Raw genomic sequence first — 18,826 nt, 5'->3', positions numbered from 1 at the left:
CCAAACAGCAACCCAGGGCTCAGTTGTACAGATGTGAAGTGTTAAGTGTTTATTTTAGGGTTCATATCACAAGCCTTTTTCAGAGACAAAGCTGACTGTGCCCTCCGGGGCTCCAGGGGCCAGCTATTTCCTAACTGGAGCAGGCTGAAAAGGAACACTGTACCTTTCAGTAACATTCCATCAAGCTCAACACACAGTAGCTTTACACTCTCCACCCCACACCTTATAAAGGAAAAGCCACCACCACAAGGCTAAACGAATGTACACGCGCTATTATTGTAAATGGAGCAGCTAAACCTTGGCAATTTGCTTTGTGTGGATTTTTTTCTTCCCAGTAAATGCTGCACTTGAGCTCCCGAAAACTCAGCTTCCAATGGGTTTGTTCCAGCTTTAAATACATTAAACACCGCAATGCAAGACTGTGTTTAAGTTAAGAATCTAAACGCGAGCAAACCTGTTTTGCTGTGAGCGTTTCATTGGGAAGTGAAAAGGGGAGTTTATTTTTAAAAAAGAAATCATAATACAGTAATGAAAGGGTTAAGAATGCAAGAATTCAGACATTCTGTGGAGGGTCTCTAAGAGGTCCATAAAAAAGGAGCAAACAGATCCATACAACAGGGGACAGCAGGAGACAGTTTTTTTTTTTTGATCCCCCCCTACACTTTTTTGCTGGACTGCTGCTAGGTTACCGCTGCTCCCTTCTGGCCTGAGTTGGCAGGGCAGTACAGGGGCATAGAGAGAGCAGGTCACGACTCCTCATTGCCAGAATCATCGTCGTCGTAACAGTCGGCATCCTCCTCCTCTTCATCTTCGTCATCAATGTCGTCATCGTACAAGTCGTCATAAAGCAAATCTGAACTGTTGTCATTGGAAGGCACTTTAGTTTTGATGCAGTACTCTGCCAGCGTAGTGGGGACCTTCACGCCATCCTTCTCTGCCTCGGCTTTGGTAGCCAAAACCTGTTTCCTGCGGGGAGGAGAACACAGCAACGTGAGCAGGCCCGTGTGTTGGCTGCAGCGCGGCTCAGCTCTCCACCTCCCGGCCAGCCCCAGCCCGAGCCCAGCCCTCCTGGCAGCTCAGAGTCAGGAAAGCTGGTATTTGGCTGAAGCACCGCAGGCAGCACTGGGAACAGACTTAGTTCCTGCAGCCCAGGGCTTGGGAGCACTCCAAGGGTGTTTGCAGCACACACGCTCTCAGCAACATATGAAATCAGTTATTCTACAGGACTCTGCATTAGAGACCTGCCAGAGCTCAGAGCAGATTTCATTACGTTTGCTACAGAAGGGATGGTCAGGGATTTCCTAAGATGACTTATTGACTCCACCACTGAGGACTCTCCCCCAAGCATGCTCAAAACTGCAATTCCCACCAGCATTGAGCAGCTCTGAGCTCCCACTGGAGGGTAAGAGCAGTGGGAGCACATCGCTGCACCCCAAGACCCAGCCATAACCCTGGTGCTGCCTGGGGCTAGCAGGAGTTGAGTGTTTCCCATCTTCACTTGGGCTGTGAACTGTTGCTGGCCCACGCTGTTCCCAGCAGGGAGAGGAGCAGATGGCAGCCCGTCCCCTCACCCCCGCCCGCCTGCTCTCAGCCTGCCATGCTCTGTTCATGGAGTACGTCCAGCTCCGCTGAAGCCAAGGGAGCTGGAGGGGACTAAGATAACCTCCCAGCAAGGAAGTCACACAGACACTGCCCTGCGTAGCTCCAGCCAGGGGTATACCCTGCACGCGCAGCTAGTGGAGTCAATGCAGATGTGGTCTTGCCCCAGGCAAGCACGACAGTGATCCCACTGCAGTACAGCTGCCCATCCACTGCTCTGCAGCAACCCTGGCTCAAATTTACTTCATCTCCCTACAGCACCTGATGAACCACAAACTTCTCAGCAAAGGACAGTCAAGATTGAACAGTGCTTCCAGCTAATCAAACCCAGCTTTGCAAATGCTTGCCAAATCCCGTTGATGTTCCTCTGAACTGGAAGGACAAGACTATGATTTGTGAGTGCATTAAGCACAGAATTAGCAGGATGCAGTCAGTTTGAATCACATCCCAAGCAATGCAGGCAGCACTCAAAAGCAAGCGGGGACTTCAACTGGGATTTACTAGCAGCCAATAGGTTTTGCAGAGCATCATGTCAGATTAATTTGAAAAAAGAACAACTCAAAGACAGATCAGCCCAGTCCTCCTGCTCCAGAAGTCTGCACTGCTTCTGTGTGCTGAAAATCCTAGAGGGACCAGAAACATGGACTTGGAATAAGACAGTAGAATTAACTTCCAAAGAAGCGGCCAAAGCTAGTTTCAGCAAATTCTGCAAGCAGTCTGTTTTACAGGGTTGAAAGCAGGAGGCTGGTAGCACAGCACCACACACAGCAAAGCTTACCTTATGATTTCAGCATACTCCTTGTCTTTTCCTTTACTGTCCCTCCATTTCCTGAACATGACTGACGCATCCACGTTGGCAGGAGAGAATGTGTTGGGCTCATTAAGCAAAGAGATTACACTCAGTAAGATAGTTCTGAAAAAGGCAACCACAACAGCAGAGTCAGAGCTAATGCATTCATGGATTCTGGATGCTGATGACTTCTTTAGGTGATGCATCAGAAACTTGTTTAAAGTCAAAACTTAAGATAAGGATAACTAAGGATAATATTTGAAGTGAGAGCAGGTATTTATGAACTTCAGACCCTGGCCATCAGCACAGGGAAGGTGACACAATACAAACCTTAAGGAACTCATCTGACTACAGACCATCATGTCTGCGCACATGCTTGTGACAGGGCAGCAGGCAGACCTTGGATCAGACCAGAATTCAGCTTGTCCACACCACCCATGGATGGTGCAGGGCTGGAAACCTGCTTGGTGAGCCTGTTCCTGGTGACATTCAGCCTCCCAGCAGAAAGCCAGGCTCTGTGCCTGCCCTGTGTAAGAAGAAACACCAGGACTCAAGGCCATCAGATAAGGCTGCACTGCCTCCCCTGCCCCACCAGGTGTTCAGAGGTTGAAGCTGTGGGCAGGCCTCACCTCTCCTCAGCTCGTGCATCACTAGGGCTGCTGTAGCAGCACTCTAGCACAGCAAGGGGAAGACAGTGCAGATGTTTTAGATGTTTTTCAAAACCCAGGCAAGCCACCAAGGGCCCAGCAGGATTCAGCTGCTGGTACTCAGCAAAGCCAGCACAAACCAGTCACATAACCCCTGGCAGACAGCCAGCCTTCCTGCATTTCTAGCAGCAGCACAGAGCTGCTACCTGCCCTGCTCCGCTGACTTTTACCTGGGCAAACACCACCTCCCTCGCCCAGACCCTTCTCCTGCATTTCCTACAACCCTTTGCACTTCAGAGATTCAGCCCTTTGCTCCTCATGCAGTGCCACAGCCAGCACAAGACTCCACAGTGAGTCCCATCAGGCAGCTCTACACACCCAGCCACCCTGTAGCTACCACCGCAATAGCTTCACGTGTCCGAGGTGGTCCTGCTGGCAACAGCTGTCAATTTAAATGGAAGAGAAGAACACGAGACAAGAAATGAGTCTTGAAATACAGCAGTACATAGCAACTGCTTTGCAGAACTTGATTAAAGGAGACTACAGCCCCAGCTGTACTTGCATTGATTTAGGGGCACATTCAGAGCAGCCCATGCTGAGCACATCTACCAGATCATAAGTCTGGGATACAATTCCAGGAAATGCTTGGTCATTTGGATGCTGTTTCTTGAAAGGTTTTGAAACTAAACACTTGTGTCTGGACAGACTGTTCAGCACAGCTATCAGGAGAGTCTTATACAATTTATTTCCTAAATTATACAATTCAGTAGGAAAAGAGAACAGCAGCTCTGGAAAAAACTGTCTGGTCAGACTGCAATGATGGGCAGAAGAGAGATCATCTTCTGCTTCACCTCAAGAATTCCTTCAAAAGCCTTTGATTCTCAGCAAACAGGCTGTAAAGCCAGCATGTCTGCTCCAGCATCACTGCAGCAGCTTTACTGTAGAGCAAGCAAAGTCTAGGGAAGGCCAAGGACGGGAATTCATGTCTGGATTTAGCACCTGCTCTGCCACACTTCCATCAGCAAAGTGAGTAGAAGCTGATTTCCACTGCAGTGCCCCAGACTCCAAAGTCACTGCAAAGCTACTTAAATACACCAAGGTAGCTACCTATCAGAGGCAAGGCTCTCTGCACTCTTCATTCCTGGCCAGTGCATTAGATCAGCTCCATCACTGCTGATAACTTCAGAGCTACACAGTCTGCTCTGACTCTAACCCTGCTACCGTGGGTAAACAAGGTGAACAAGGTACAGTACCAGGAAGGGATCGCAGCACATGGGATCCGACAGGACCAAAACCACAAAAAAAGTTCAACCACACGGGACTGAAAATATCCTCAGCATCAGGCACGAGGTGCACTGGACTGGATACAGACTGACCTTCTGCAATATTGTCAGGGACCTGTTCCTCTCTCAGGCAAGGCTGCTCTAGCATGTTGGTTCGTGCAAGTTGACTGCATGAAAAGTAGATATCTCAAGCCTGCCTTCTGCTTTCTTACGTTCCCCACCCCATCCTGAGGGACAGTGAGCTGTTTTATTTACAGCGCTGGTGTCTTCCGAGTGACCCCTCCACATCCCTCTACCAGCAGGAGAGAGCAGCCAGCAGAGGCTCAAGGAAACAGATCTGTTAAGTGCCTTTTTCTCTCTGTGCATCAACAGAAGGCTCAGAAACAGATGAATTTCATCTAAAACAGACATTATATAGACTGGCTGGGGCTCCTAACCAGCACATCCTTGTTGAAAAAGGGTATTTTTTTTTTTTTTTGTCCCAGCTATCCACATTGCAGTCTCTCAGAGCCACCTTTAGAGGTAGGTACAGATTTCTCCTAATACATTTTTGCTTTCCAGTATAAAGGAAAAACTTTTGGCTTAGGCTGTACTGACAGTCATGTTACTGCATTGAGCTGGTTAGAGAAACTGTCTAGATCTTAGGCAGCCAAAAGCAGCCAACAGAAGTGGGCATCCTCAAGAAACAAAGCAATAGTAAAGACAGGGCATCACCCATCTTCACAAGATACAGATGTACCAACCTCTCTAATATCATGCTCAGTTCTGGCCTGTGCACCTCAAAGTACAGAGGGGAGATATGGAAAAGGGCAACTAAAATTATCAAAAAGCTTCAACTCTAAGCCCTGCCACCACTTCCTCAGCTTTATGGGACTTGGGACACAAGAAAAGCAGTATTCTCCACCACACAGATCACAGCAGCACTCCACATCTTGTTGGATGTTTGCCATGTTTACTTATGCCTGCCTCATCTAGCTCTGAGTGATGGGAAAGTCCGTATCAACTGTGTTAAAAAAAATTAATGAGCATGCTTGACACTGACAGAGGTGGAAGGACAGGTGCTCTCAAAGTTGAAAAGTGACATTCCCCCCTCCAGACACTTCAACCACAGTCATCTGTAGTAAACAGTCGATACTCAGCAGGAATTACAAAATTCAGCAGCCGAAGAGAAGCCCTAGGTTATGCATGCAGCTCACGACAAGCATGTTCCCCTCCTGCACGTTCAGCCCTGCTGCCTCGTGTCTGACACTCTGGAGCCTTGCAAAGCCAGATGGCACCCCAGCAGGATGCGTTTCTATCAGCACTTACCCCAACAGGTGATGCTGGTAGTAGGCCAGCAGTTAAAGACAAGTTTTATTTCCATTTGCTGATACAGCTAAGGAAGGTTTTCTCCCCAAATGTCACCCTTAAGCCAAACATGTTCCAAGAAAGTAAGCACCAAAAACTGCACCGTGGTAAGGGAGAGCAGAAATCAGAGAACTAACACTGTGAGAAATTTCATGTCAGTCTTTAGGGGTGTATATAATGAAATACTCTAAATGTGTATGCAATATAAGTAATTAATGCCCAAAGCTGTTTCCGAACTATGAGCTGAGGCTTGTCACCTCATCCGTTCTTTATTGGCAGTGTCTTGTAATGAGAATGAAATTCAGGTGGTGTTTCAAAAAGACAGTGAGGTTAGCCTTGAATGCCTCTGGTACTTAGTGATCCTTCAGTTTTCTGGCAGGAAGAAAACTACCTGGCTAACTGCTCAAGATACCACACTGCATGACAGAAGACAGAAACACTGGAAGGCAAACAGTAGGCAGGATTATGCACAAAGTTACTCCTACTGGGCCTGAATACTCAAAAATGTTCTTTTCCACTAGTGGTATCTTGGAGGAGTTTGAAAAACCTAAATGTAGGTTAACAGGGACTGGGAAAGGCTAGAACATTTGAGATAATTTGCTTTAAGAGCATGAGGCACTGCAAACAGGACACAAGGCCCCACATTGTTAGCCCAGTATCAGGACACACAGTACTCCAGCATCTTCAGACAGCTTGGTAAGTCTGGTTTCCATACGATTCAAGTCCTAAAGCCCCCAAAGTCTTAAATTCCCTTCCAAACCTCTCCCAACAGAGGCCTTAGTCTTGGAGACAGACAACAGGCCTTTGAGGTCACCATTGTACATCGATTCACTGTTACCTGACATTTTGGGTAGGGTTCCACCTCTCAGATGGCAGCTCTCCACTTTGTGGGTCATCTACAGGAGGATGAAGAATTGAAATACATACATCTCCATTCTGCAACACAGAAACAAAAGCTGAGAACAGCCTGGCTTGAGGTAGAGGCCAGATGACTCAACTCCACCACTCTGGTATGTTCTGAGCAGTTTAACCTTGTTGATATGAACACCCCAAGTGCCAGTAAAAAGATGCAAGAACTGTAAATGGTTCTCAATTTTTCCAGGGTCTACTCTATTGACATGCTCAAAAGTTTCCCTTGCTAAACTGGGTTAGTCTGCAAATGGATACAAAACAATCTCAAGTCAAGAGGTTTAAAGAATGTCACAAAGCAAGCAAAAATAGTAATAAAGTCACATTAAATTGCTCTCCAGATAGCAAGTACTGTCACAGTGATAAAAACGAGTCACTTTAGTCACAGGAGACCCAAAGTAGGGTTAAAAATTTTTTTTGTTCCCAGTGTTAGCTGAGTCAGCTACAGGAATTTTTGAATTGAAGGGTTTAGCACTCTGTACTAGCTCAGGTATCAAAACAATGCTTCTCCCAGGACACAAGGAGGTTGAACAGATGGCACGGGGCAGGCTCACACTGCTCCCCTAGGACACAGCTGTTTGAAATATCAGGTGGAAAAGCAGGAGATGCTCTGTAAAGGTTTCACTGAAAATCCCTTCCGGCATGCAAGAGGAAGCATATTTTGGCAGCATATGGAAGCCATAGAGCCACATAATCCTCAGTCTGTGTTTTTTCACTCACCAGTGTTATAGCCTGAATATAGATTTAAAGCTCCATAATGCTGTGCATTTATAAACACTTTAAGAACCCTGAAAACCAATTCTCCATCAGCAACAGCACTCTGACACAATTACTTTGTAGGAGTGCTGTAGCAGTATTCACCACACCTGATATTCTCCACTGAAGCCAACTCCAGGGACTCGTGGGGTCCCAATGCCTTACTGCAGGATGGAGTGAAGGAGCAGATGGGGCCCGAGGCCAGCCAGCAGATGTTGGCCTCTCCAGGCCCTGATGGCTTGCTACCTCTTGCAACCAGCTGCTGGGATGACTTCCAAGTTCCTAGGGGCAGCCACACATCTTCGGGTGGCACAGCCTCAGCTGATAGGCAGCCCTCACACTGTCCCTTGTCACCCTGACCCAAAGCACAGGTTGATGAGCAGAACAAGAGAGAAGCAGCAGACCAGTTCTGTTTGAGACTGCAGGCTGGCAGTTCCCCACACACCTGGTCTCAGCTGCATCCTGAGGACCCTCCAACACTGCTCGACGCACAGGAGCCAGAGCACAAAGCAGTGCTGCTCACAGCAATAGCACCCATGCCTTTGAGCCCGCGCCAGTGATCACAGCTACAGATAGCAGCAGCTCACCTGAAGGGCCTCCAAACATTTCAACTCACCTTGATTAACAATGACATTTGTTTTATAGCCAAATGAGATCCTCCTTCAACTTGGGAGGCTTGTGATCAGTATCCAGATTTCAGCGGCTCACTAACCCTGCCAGCTACACTCATCTAGCAAGCCCTTGCCACTTTGAAGCAGGTTTTTGTCAAGAACACAACTACGCATAGCAACGTAGCACCTGGAGCTGCTGAATACCCAAGCACGCACTTATGTTGCTGGAACAGTTTGGTGTAACAAGGCAGTTTCCTTTTTTAGGACTCCAACAGGCTTGTGCAATCTAGAAATATTTTTTAATATCATTTTAAGGTGAAGATAACCTTACTAATGTTAGATTATGTTCACAGCCTATGCTGGTTTTATTAATAAATTCCATAAGTTTACCCACTTTTTCCTTTAACCATCTCCTGGGAGAATGCAGTACTGGTGGCTAGGAGAAAGCACCACAGCACTTGGGGGAAGTTCTTCAAGAATCAGGTCAGGAGCATGCAGACAAGCAGATATTTGGCAATATGAAAATACAGAAGGAAGTAAGGACATGAGAAGTTTCCCTTTTGCAACAATCAATGTTACATGTTTGGGAATTAAAGCACGGCTGCACTGCATTACAGAGTCTGGAAGGGTAAAGGTGTCATGGGGCCTGATGAGATCAGCACAAGGTTTTAGGGGTCAGCATAGTTAAAGGGAGAGCCTTTTCTTGCATAAAATTTTGAAAGATATAAACAAGGAGAATGGAGTATTCATCTGACAATGGGAAATAGCCTAAACTTCTATTAGGACTGAGAACTGTTATGTCATAAAAATAAAGAATAAGTGAATGCAGTTTTACCAAAATTCAACTAGATGACCCAAGTAAACTGGAGATGGGGAAAACAGACAAGTTACTCAAGTCTCATTGCTCACAACTGGAATGTCAGCCCCAACCTCTCCATCTAGTCCCACCAGCAGATTCTGTAAACTGCTACTTTCTTTCACCTTCCTTGCACTGAAACACTTTTTTTTCCTCCTCCTGACAAACCCTCAAACCTCAAGCCCTTCACTGATTTATTCTCAGTTTCATTTGGAGTTATCCCAGTGCCTCATCTTCATTGCTTAAATGTTGTTTCCAAAACAGCCTGCAAGCTGCTTCAGATTCTCTCAGCTCCAAGAAATACTGCTACAAAGACAGAGTACAAAGCTGAGAGCTGGAGTATTTGAAGAGTAACCCCCAAAATACACCCATCAAGTTTTGGGTTAGTTTTTCCTCCTACCTTCAGTTGTTTCTAGAGCAAATTTTTCATCTTTCCCACCAGGACTGGGAGAGGTCCTTTCCAAGACTCATTTTGTACATACCATTTTGGTAACCGTTTCCCACTCACCTCCTGCATGAGAATTTCTGGATTCAGAATCAGCATCCACAGTTTGGATCTGCAATAATCTGCAGGTCTGAAAGTTGTCTTTATTTATAGATCAAACTCCCATGTAACTGAAATAGACCCTTAAAGAGAAACACCATCCTTGGCTACGTGCAAGATTTTGTGCAAAGTCCAAAACTCAAGTCAGGAGACTGTCAGATGACTGATTTTAGGATGTCCCTGAGCTTAGGGCAATCCTCCTGAGCATCCAGTAATTAAAGCTGATTACTATCCTGTTTTGTACTCAAGTTTGGAGAGGCTTTTGACCACTTATTCCTAAGCCATCAGTGCGGGTTTTCACCATGACATCTGACACACGCTCGTTCCAGGCTGGGCATTTAGGAGCAACTTGTTAGAAAAGGGCCTTCCAAGCCCAAGGCATCAAGTGAAGCCATAATTTGTTCACAGCAAGGAAGAGAAGCAACATTCCTGTTTTGAAGTAGTCCCAAATGAAGCCTGCAGAACCTTTCATAGGAAGAGCTGCGATAAGGTGACAGAGCTGCAGCAAAAGGAACGTTTTCAAAGGCCTTTAGCTCCTCAAACTATTCAACCCGTAGACCTAATAGGCTGACACTTGTCTAGGGTACCCAAAAGTTTAGCAAGGATTTGACTGGCCTCCACTAGAAGTCAAGTTTTGAGCCAGAAGAGGCCTTCAGCCTTCAAATACAACTCTGAAATTTGGTAATTTTGAACTGACTGCTTCTATATAAAATCATTCCCCTTCTGGACCTGCTATGTAGTTGTACCCTGATCTAATTACGGACTTGACAGCCCACAGCATTACCCTCTGAACATGACCGATACACGCACTGAACTAAGGGCCGCTTCAAATTGGCTAGCAGACATTAAATCCAGAGGTATCTGTTGACTCTGGTCCCATGGTGACCGGGCTGTGCATGACTCCTCCTGAAGCTGGGGACTCCAGCCCAGCTCCGGTTCTTCCTATAATCAGAGCTCCCGAAGTCTAAACCCCTTCGTTTGTAGGCTGACTGCTGCAGAAGACTGTTTTCCACTATTTCTTGTCTCAGCACACAATTTCGTAGGATATATTCAAATTAAAGTGTACTTGAACTGTGTACAAGCAATGACTAGTTGCCTAAGTATCACAGTAGGGTAAGACCCCACACACCAGCCTCAGTCTAAGAATCCCCTAGAATGGCCAATGCTCATGGCATGGCGCTTCAGCTGGGGCTGCCTGCTGCACTTGCAGGTATGAGAAAGGCTCCATCCCTGCCTACAAGAACACCATTTCCTACAACATTTAGATTTAACTGTTCAACCATGAAGCTGACATTTAACACCAACAGCTAACCACTTTAGTTATGGCTAGAGACATTTAGTACCTTCAATACTTCCAGAAGTTTACAGAAGTAGAAAGCCTTCCCAGATGCCTGAGAAAAAATTATTTAAAAAACCATCATACCTCATAAATGTTGGGGTGCCACATTTTGGTCAGGAATCTGAAGGTAGGAGGTGAATATGGATAGTCAATAGGAAATTTAATGTGAGCCTGGAAAAAAGCAAAATATTTTAGCTATGAAACAGAACAACAACAAAAGATCAACACACAACCATTACAGCAAAAAAACCGGAAAAAACATTTCAATTAAGGCCATTAAATTGTTCATTTTGTGTATTAGTGCCCATGTGATTCCACAGTATAACTCTACACAGTTTCTTATGGGCAGAACACTAACTGAACAAGAAAAACTTAAGCACCAGGACTGACCTGGGCTGGTAATGCTCAGAAACAAGCCAAAAGGCATCTACCGCTCCCTAATTCAAGACGCACTATCCAACAACTGTTGTTAAACAGGGTAAAATAGATTTGAAAAGCTGGAACTCAAGATACTACTGCTATCTTTCTGGGTTTAGAAGGCTAAAAGTGTTTGCTAAGGTAAATAGACCCATGACATTTACCAGCACAAACATTTTAAATTACTCCTTCTGTGCAGAAAAATTTGTTACGATACTTGCTCTACTGAGATACAAAGTTTTTTGGCTTTCTTCTGTGAGAGTTAAACTGGTCCACCTACCTGTATTCCTAACACTACATTTCTTGCCACCACAAGCATTTCCCAAGTCTGAATACCATCCATGCCTGAATACCAATCATGGCAACTTGATGAACCAAATATTGATGGGCGACGACAGCAAACATTACCTTCCAGTGCCTCTGAGGTCCATAGCCAGCTATGGGGCAAGACTCTCAGAGCTGAGTCAGTAGTGGAAAGACTACAGAGATCCCAGCACTGGATATTAACTTCTCTGCTGTCCTGCCATTCACAGCAGTCAGACAAGCTAGGCAGTAGGAAAGAGTGCTAAATCTAGACCAACTAAGTGCCAAACACTCCCCTCTGAAAGGGAGACTCGCACACTGCTTGCTGTGCTGTGGCACACAAACCCTGCCCTTGGCACTGCTCAATCGGCCAAGAAAGTCCTACCACCAGTCTAGCATGGGATCTCCAGAGAAGCATCTCCCGGACCCTGCAGTACAGACAGGCTCGTGTGTGACTGAGAATGCAAGAAGAGATCCCAAAAGCAAGATGCACACAGTGAAACCAGAACCTCAGGTCATCCCCTTCCACTTAAGTATCCAACCATGCCACTTGGACACAGGGTGCTGACCTTGTTCAACAGGACAAACTATGGCAAGTTTTATTCCCAGAAACAGAAGCAGGCAACCAAACAAACCAGATTACTGAACCATGAAGCACCTGGCTAGAGGTTTACTTGTAGTTCAGCATATGCCTTTGCCTTGCAACCCAAATTTTATGGGGCCAGAGTGCCAGGTAGCCAAGAAAAGAAGGTCTTCTGTTCACCCGATTCAGCAGCTCACATGGCTTTACGTTCTGTACATGCCTGCTCATGATACTGACTTTATGCAGGTATGTTACAGCAGCACCGAGTCCTCACCCTGCAGCCATTTGCCATGGCATGCTCACAACCAAAAGATTTATGATCTGCTTAAACAATCCTAGCCCACGGTTTAATGTCAGTTATATGAATGGCACTGCTCCAAGAGCAGCAAGCAAATGCCTCTTGTCACCACACCACTGCAGAAGAGAGTGGTTGCTGCAGCTCTACAACATGCCACCCTGCACTGGGAGCAGAGCAGAGATTTACGCAGGGCAGATCAGGTTCACTTCAGCTCAAGTGCTTGCATGATGTAGCTGCAGACTCCTCTGGACCACTGGGGTTTTCCCAAGAAAGCTCCCTCCTGTGCTTACGTGCAGTTTCGTGAGATCCGAGACACAAAACAGCCCAAGGACTGAGATTAAAAATGCAAGAGACAACAAAACTCCGGGTTGAGCTAGCTACAAGATTTCTTGGCAGAACCTATATGTCTTCTACACAGGTATAGTTTCTAGGCAACCAAAAAAAAAGCATACTACCAGTAGCGTACCAGCATTACCATGTTTATATCCCACCTACGTGGCCAAGGAGCTGAGGGAGCAGGTCTCATTCCTCTCAGTAAAAACCCTCTGCTCTCAAATCATCTAACCCTGAGGGTTTCATCTCAAGAAGACCACTGCAAAGGCTAAGCCTATGGTCTCTGTACGTAATGCAGACTCATACAGAAGCTGTAGATCCTGGAAGACTGTTTCAAACTTCTAAATCCTGTTTTGCAGCCACAACTGTTTAACCGAAAAGGTCTATCTGCCTGCCTGCAGTAACAATCATTATGGAATTACATAAAGCTGGTGTTTTGCCACAGGAAGGATGCTTCTTGAGCTCTGGCACCAGAAAATGCAACTGGAGAGAAATCAGAGAAACCTTTTCTTCTCATGCAGAAGCAGCTAAGACCCAAGCTTGCCTGTAACTAGTCACATGTTTAGAGAAACCAGAGTCACATTCCTTGTTGATAAGCCATTTCTAACCAGCCTGCAAGCGTTTAGCACATTGAGATGCTGTACTGGAGCATAAAGCAAGTGAAGCCTCTCTAGAAACGCAATTTCAGAGCCATACCAGGAAACTCCGCATTACATGCAGGGATTTTTTCCCAAACAAAAGAAAAAAAAAAAAGAGAAGCACACTTTCAGGTTTCTATGTTGAGATCATTCAGAATTTGAAAAGTGAAACCAAGTGCTTTTCCAGGGCATTACAAACATGTCTCAGAGAATTACTCCCCATCTCTTCTGTAAGAGAAGTCATGGGAAATTATGTAAACCCACTCTGCTCTCACTGAATGCTATTTGAGTTTCTGAGTGGGTTAAGCAAGCCAAGAATTTACAAGACAAGCTGCAAGACTGCTTGCAAAGATGCAGCAGCCACCATGATTACAGGTCATGTTTTTCACTAAAATTTTCAAAATTCTAAACATGTTAAGAGACAGAAAGACCGAATGAGGCAATAAATTTTTCTAAAATAAAGCAGTAGCTCACAGAAGGGTTTCCCACCTACGGTTTCACTGATGTAAGGCAAATTAGTTATCTGAGCTTATTTCTATTAAGTTCAGCCAGGCTGCTAGGTACTAGAGAGCGGCAGAGTTTTAGGGCAGCTCGTTGTTAGCTCAGTTACAGCCAGACAAACTAATTTAGGAAGACTAAAGATGCAGCTCAGTCCCCCACCTACAAGTACCCAACCGTTACTGCATTCACCATATGTTTGACTCCTCTAGCTGAGCTTAAACTGAACAGAAATAATCCTATTTCAGTGTCCTGATTTTAGCCGTCTGCTCACCATGGCTCTTTGACACCACTGAACACACTCAGTAGCCAGGAAGGTGGAGACCACAGTCATCAACCCATTCCCCCCTTCCCCAGTTTATTACCAGTCATGCTTATAGTCCCCAGAAAAAAAAACAACTCCTCTGTTACACTGAATAGACCAGCCTGGCAGAAGGTTCAGCCCTTTACAGGCATTTACAGCTACTGCACAAGAACTTCAACCTCTAAGTTACCCCACAACACATATTTTAAGAATATTGCTACCAGCGTGGTCACTTTGTTTCCTATTCAACTGCCTTGCTCTCATGCATACTCATTAGTGACTGCACTTCAAGTTTGTTATTTTTCTTCTATTTGGATAAGGCAAAGCCATAGCAAAATCTCTGTATGCCAGAAAAATAATGTTATTTGACTGAAAATACAAACCTAATGTTTCTACCAACCACTGAATAAGTCCTGATTCAGTTGCTATGAATAATTACTACAATGACTTTGTTTCTGTAGATCTTGCCATGCACTTGACTCTATACTTACATATTAAAATAATCTCCCTCTCAGTGGGGAGCACTAATGCAGGCAGGACTCCCTCCTAGCTTCAGCTGTCTAGAAATTCAGTATTTCTTCCAGCCTGGCTGTATATGACACTTCCGTAGTCTCAACACTGATTTCTTCTACTCCTCTCAAGCTGACAAAACCTAGATCCCTGACATTTAGGCAGCAAGGGTAGGAATGGTGAATCCATCCTATCTGCCCACTGCAGAGAGGCTGTGGGGGGAAGAGCACACATTTCCTGGAAAGCCACCAGCATCACAACTGACCTGATTTGGGGAAATCAGGAGCACCAGCAGCTTTTACAGAGGCCAACAGAAACTGCAGGTGCTTGGTGTTTCTGGAAGTGCCAGTTAAAGACAATTTTTATTTTAAGACATCACAAGATTAATGCAAGCCCTATGAAAACACAGCATCAGTGAAATTGAGCATCCTTTGCAAACTGTATTTAAGATCAGATACACAGGAAGTGTTCTGAGCTTTTAAACTATTTTGTGCTTTTTGTAATTATCTGCTACAGCCAGCCCACAGACAAGCTCCCACTGACTCTGCGTGCAGGTACCACCAAGGTCTCCTACAGACCCTGCCCCAGTACGAGTTACAGCACTTGCAGACAGCACAAGGCCTCTCCATTTCCCTTTGTAACACGCATAACCAGGCTCCTGGCTGTGCACATCACCACCTCCCGCAGCTGCACGCCTGATAAATGCCTCCTGCCAGCGTGCTGCTAACTACACCGTACATTTAACACACAAGAAAGCCAACAAGAACAGGAACTACAGATCACTACTCGGTTACGTGTGAATAGCTAATCCCACAAAATGCCCAGTACTGCTTCTAGCACATCAAGCATTTATATAATTCATCAAATGGATTCTCCTCTTCCACATTAAGCCTGGATTAGTGCAGTATTAAATACTACGTGTGGGAAAACACATTCAGTAGAGGTCAGCAGTAAGTACTAGCAGCCTGTTTCTCACATCAGTGAGGTTTAAAGCACCTTGATATCATCCAGCTTCAGAACATGTAAAGCAGTATTAAAGCTAGACACATTGCATTGTCAACTTTTCGACAAGATAAAATGAATGCACGACCAACACTGCTAATTCAGCTCCAGATATTATGACTTAGGACATAAGTAATTTCTTGTGGCAGAGCTGGGAACTAGCCTGGTGATTTAGTCCCATTTCTGGCCTCATTTGCCAGCAGCACCATATCAATGCTTATTGACATTCATTGTGCTTTTAGAGAACTAGGACCACATCTCTGATCCAAGTTAGAAGATGAGTGACTAGGTGAATTAATTCATGCGAGTCCTGAAAACTCCCTTGCTGCTGCAATGTCCACAGGAACACTTAGAGCAGCAAATGCTTTATATTCTGTACTACCTGCAGTGTTTCACAAGGAATTTTAATCAAAGACCTGACTGTCAAGAGTGAACTAGATCTCATAAAAAGGACAGGAAGCTTCTAAACAAGAAAGAAGAGAGCCACAAGTCAGTAGACCAAAGATGAGTTAAGAAGTGAGGTTAACTTACAAAATCAGAGACTAGTTTGACAGGCAGGACCCCATTCTTGTTTCACACTAAATCCTTTCTTGCATACACTTCCTAATGTAGTCATCTGGGGCATTACCAAAGCTGCATTTCCAATGGAAGACTTCTCTGATAGAAACTAGGTTTCCTTTTACCAAAACTTCTTTTAATAGCAAATTGTTATTAAGTATTTCTCTGTCCATGTAGCTACATTCATAAAGCTGGGACTCTTAAGTCACCCAACCTGGACCAAAGCAGAAAGCCTGCAATATGACGGTCAAAGTTACAATTACACCTTGAAAGAAAGGGCTTTGACCCACATACTAGTCTTTTGCTCCTTAGTCATGACACCAGGACTAACAGACATGACACCGGGGTTGAGCTGAATGGTAAGTGGGGGAGATTCACTAGGGCCCTGTTAAGCTGGTTTGCATGCAAGCCCTTGCGCTCTCGTACATTCACATTCCTGTTGCCTGGGCCATCTCTCAAGGGATCCAAGTAAATAAAGCTGCTCTGAACAATGACGCTACAACAAGCAGTGCCTGGAAACCAAACCATTTTCTTCTACATTAGTCAAAAGAAAAAGAATTTTTTTTTTTTTTAAATATTGTCTCCCTTTGATAACCTAGAAGTTCAGTCTGGAGGTTCCAGCCTTCATTACAATAACTGCTCATGGCAGCTGCTGCTCATCATTAGCCTGCACAAGTCAGCTGTGTTTAGGATCTCAAGCAGTTAGTAGTTAGAGAAGATTCTTTTTTCTTGCAGTGGGTTTTACTGCAGGGACAGTCTATGGCATTGCCCAGCTAATTGTGCTGCTCAGTCTGAACCATGCAACAACCGTTTTGGCTCTGCCTAGAAACACTCATCGCCAGTGCTCTTGAGCCAGGGAGAACCCAGCTTCAAACAGGACAGTTGTTAACGCTCCCATGTGGAGAGCTTGCTGAGGACAGGCTGGAAGCAGAATAAGAAGTCTTCCTCGGCCAGGGGCCACCTGCGCACTCCTGAAGCTGCTCCCCTCCCCAGCATGGCCCCACCAGCATGGGGCCAGATGCCCAGCTCCAGCTGTGCACAGGTCAGTCCTGCAGTGCCCTGGGTTTGACAGAGGTTTTTCCTGCCTCAGCTCTATGTTCCAGGCTGATAATGGCAAAGCAAGAACATTTCCAGGCAGGGCTAGACTGCTGAACTCTTTAATGTAATAAACCCCTAAGACACAGCTCTGTTATTTGGGCATTTTTTTCCCAAAACTGCAGGTCAGTGCGCCCAGAGCTCACACAAAGGAGCGGGTTACAGGAGCACTCACCTACATTAGGCCAACAACTGCCAGGTTCACTTCCATCACTTTTATCATCAGTTTGACTTTACATGATGCTACAGAAAACATCACTGCAACAGCTGTGGGAAATGTAGCATCCAGCAAGAGACATTGAATCGGAAACAGTGGCATCCTGAGCCATGCAAGTATTTCTTCTATAACCTCTCCATTTCCACTCGTTTTTTGCATGTCTGCCACCTCATAGAAAAGGCAACGACCAGCAGCTATATAAGACCTACCACCGAAGAGAACTACTTGGTCCTGTTCTGTACGGCATGCTGCCAGCCCAACAGCTTTGCTGAGCTGCGACCACAGGAGCTGAGCGCTAAAGAATTTCAGATTCCCACATGAGAAAGATGACATCATACAGAGGTTTCTGCATCTTCCTCAGAATTTCCACGCTGAAATATTGACTTGATTCTACCTTCACTGCAGAATCAGGCCTGATTTTAAGAGAAAAAAAATGAAGATTAACTATATTAGAGATGTGAGGAGACTTCTGCCATCACTGAGGACCTCACGCTGAGTTTATGCTCTTGGGTTTGATGCCTTCTGGTTGCCCACAGAGTGTATGTTAGTTATATGGCTTGAAATCAGGCTCACTGGGTGTGTGTTATGCAGAGAGGCTAGTCTGTGTGACTATTTTCTGGGCAGAAACAGATGACTCAGTTCTTATTTATATCTGTACAAACTCACAGACTTCCCCATTTGGACAAAATAGGCACAATAACTCCAAACGTGTGAAATGTAAGTCTCCCTATAGCATCTAATACCTGCTGAAGGAGCCAAAGATACTCAGCGACACTGCGCATAAAGTTCACTCCAAATCATACACCTCCTTTTAGGTGTCTGTTTTAGAGGAGAAGCTGGCACTTGAAATAGTCCTACTGCAGGTATAGATGAGAATGCCGGTACCTGAACTAGTAAAGCTCTAATGCTAGTGCAGCTGTTCTAGAAATGGTTTGTGACCACTTCAGAAGCAGCAATTTTCCAAGTCTTTCTATTTGCAAAAATAATAGTTTTCATGGAGCAGTGGCAAGAATTTTTGAGGCCACTTATTCAAAGTGTCATGCTACATTACTGGCATCTCTGGCAGCATGTGTGGAAATCCTCTATTTAAGTGTGTATGGGGTTGACACTCTGGGCACCTGACTCTACTTACCAGGCTTCAGGGTCCAGAAGACTGTCCCTTTTATTAAGAACTGCATTAGCCCATGACATCTTCAGCATCCTGTTCAATCTCACGTTTTGAACTTCCATTTCCTGGGTAAGAAATTTACTTTCTTGAAGCAGATTTACATACAGGCATGTCTATGGAATGGTTGAGCATGAGAGAATACGATACACTTCAGACTTATCCTGGTCATTTCTACACTTTAGTTTTCTCGAATTCAAGGGATCACAACCACAGCATATCCC

The 18,826-nt window shown here is 45.3% G+C and overlaps 1 protein-coding gene across 1 annotated transcript in view; it reads right to left on the bottom strand.

The window, feature by feature from the left end:
- Positions 1-23: 23 nt before the first annotated feature.
- The window catches only part of LOC137676066 (ubiquitin-conjugating enzyme E2 R2), a 55,414-nt gene continuing 36,611 nt past the window's right edge, over positions 24-18,826 (bottom strand). Inside the window, exons 2-5 of the mRNA XM_068422579.1 lie at positions 10,766-10,852; positions 6,505-6,602; positions 2,378-2,512; positions 24-966 (exon numbers count right to left, since the gene is read on the bottom strand). Of these exons, the coding sequence (XP_068278680.1) occupies positions 747-966; positions 2,378-2,512; positions 6,505-6,602; positions 10,766-10,852 (540 nt within the window). The 3' untranslated portion in view covers positions 24-746. The remainder of the gene's footprint in view (positions 967-2,377; positions 2,513-6,504; positions 6,603-10,765; positions 10,853-18,826) is intronic.

This window comes from Nyctibius grandis, chromosome Z, assembly GCF_013368605.1.
Source record: "Nyctibius grandis isolate bNycGra1 chromosome Z, bNycGra1.pri, whole genome shotgun sequence".
Taxonomy (NCBI): domain Eukaryota; kingdom Metazoa; phylum Chordata; class Aves; order Nyctibiiformes; family Nyctibiidae; genus Nyctibius; species Nyctibius grandis.
This window is presented reverse-complemented; position numbering and strand designations above follow the sequence as displayed.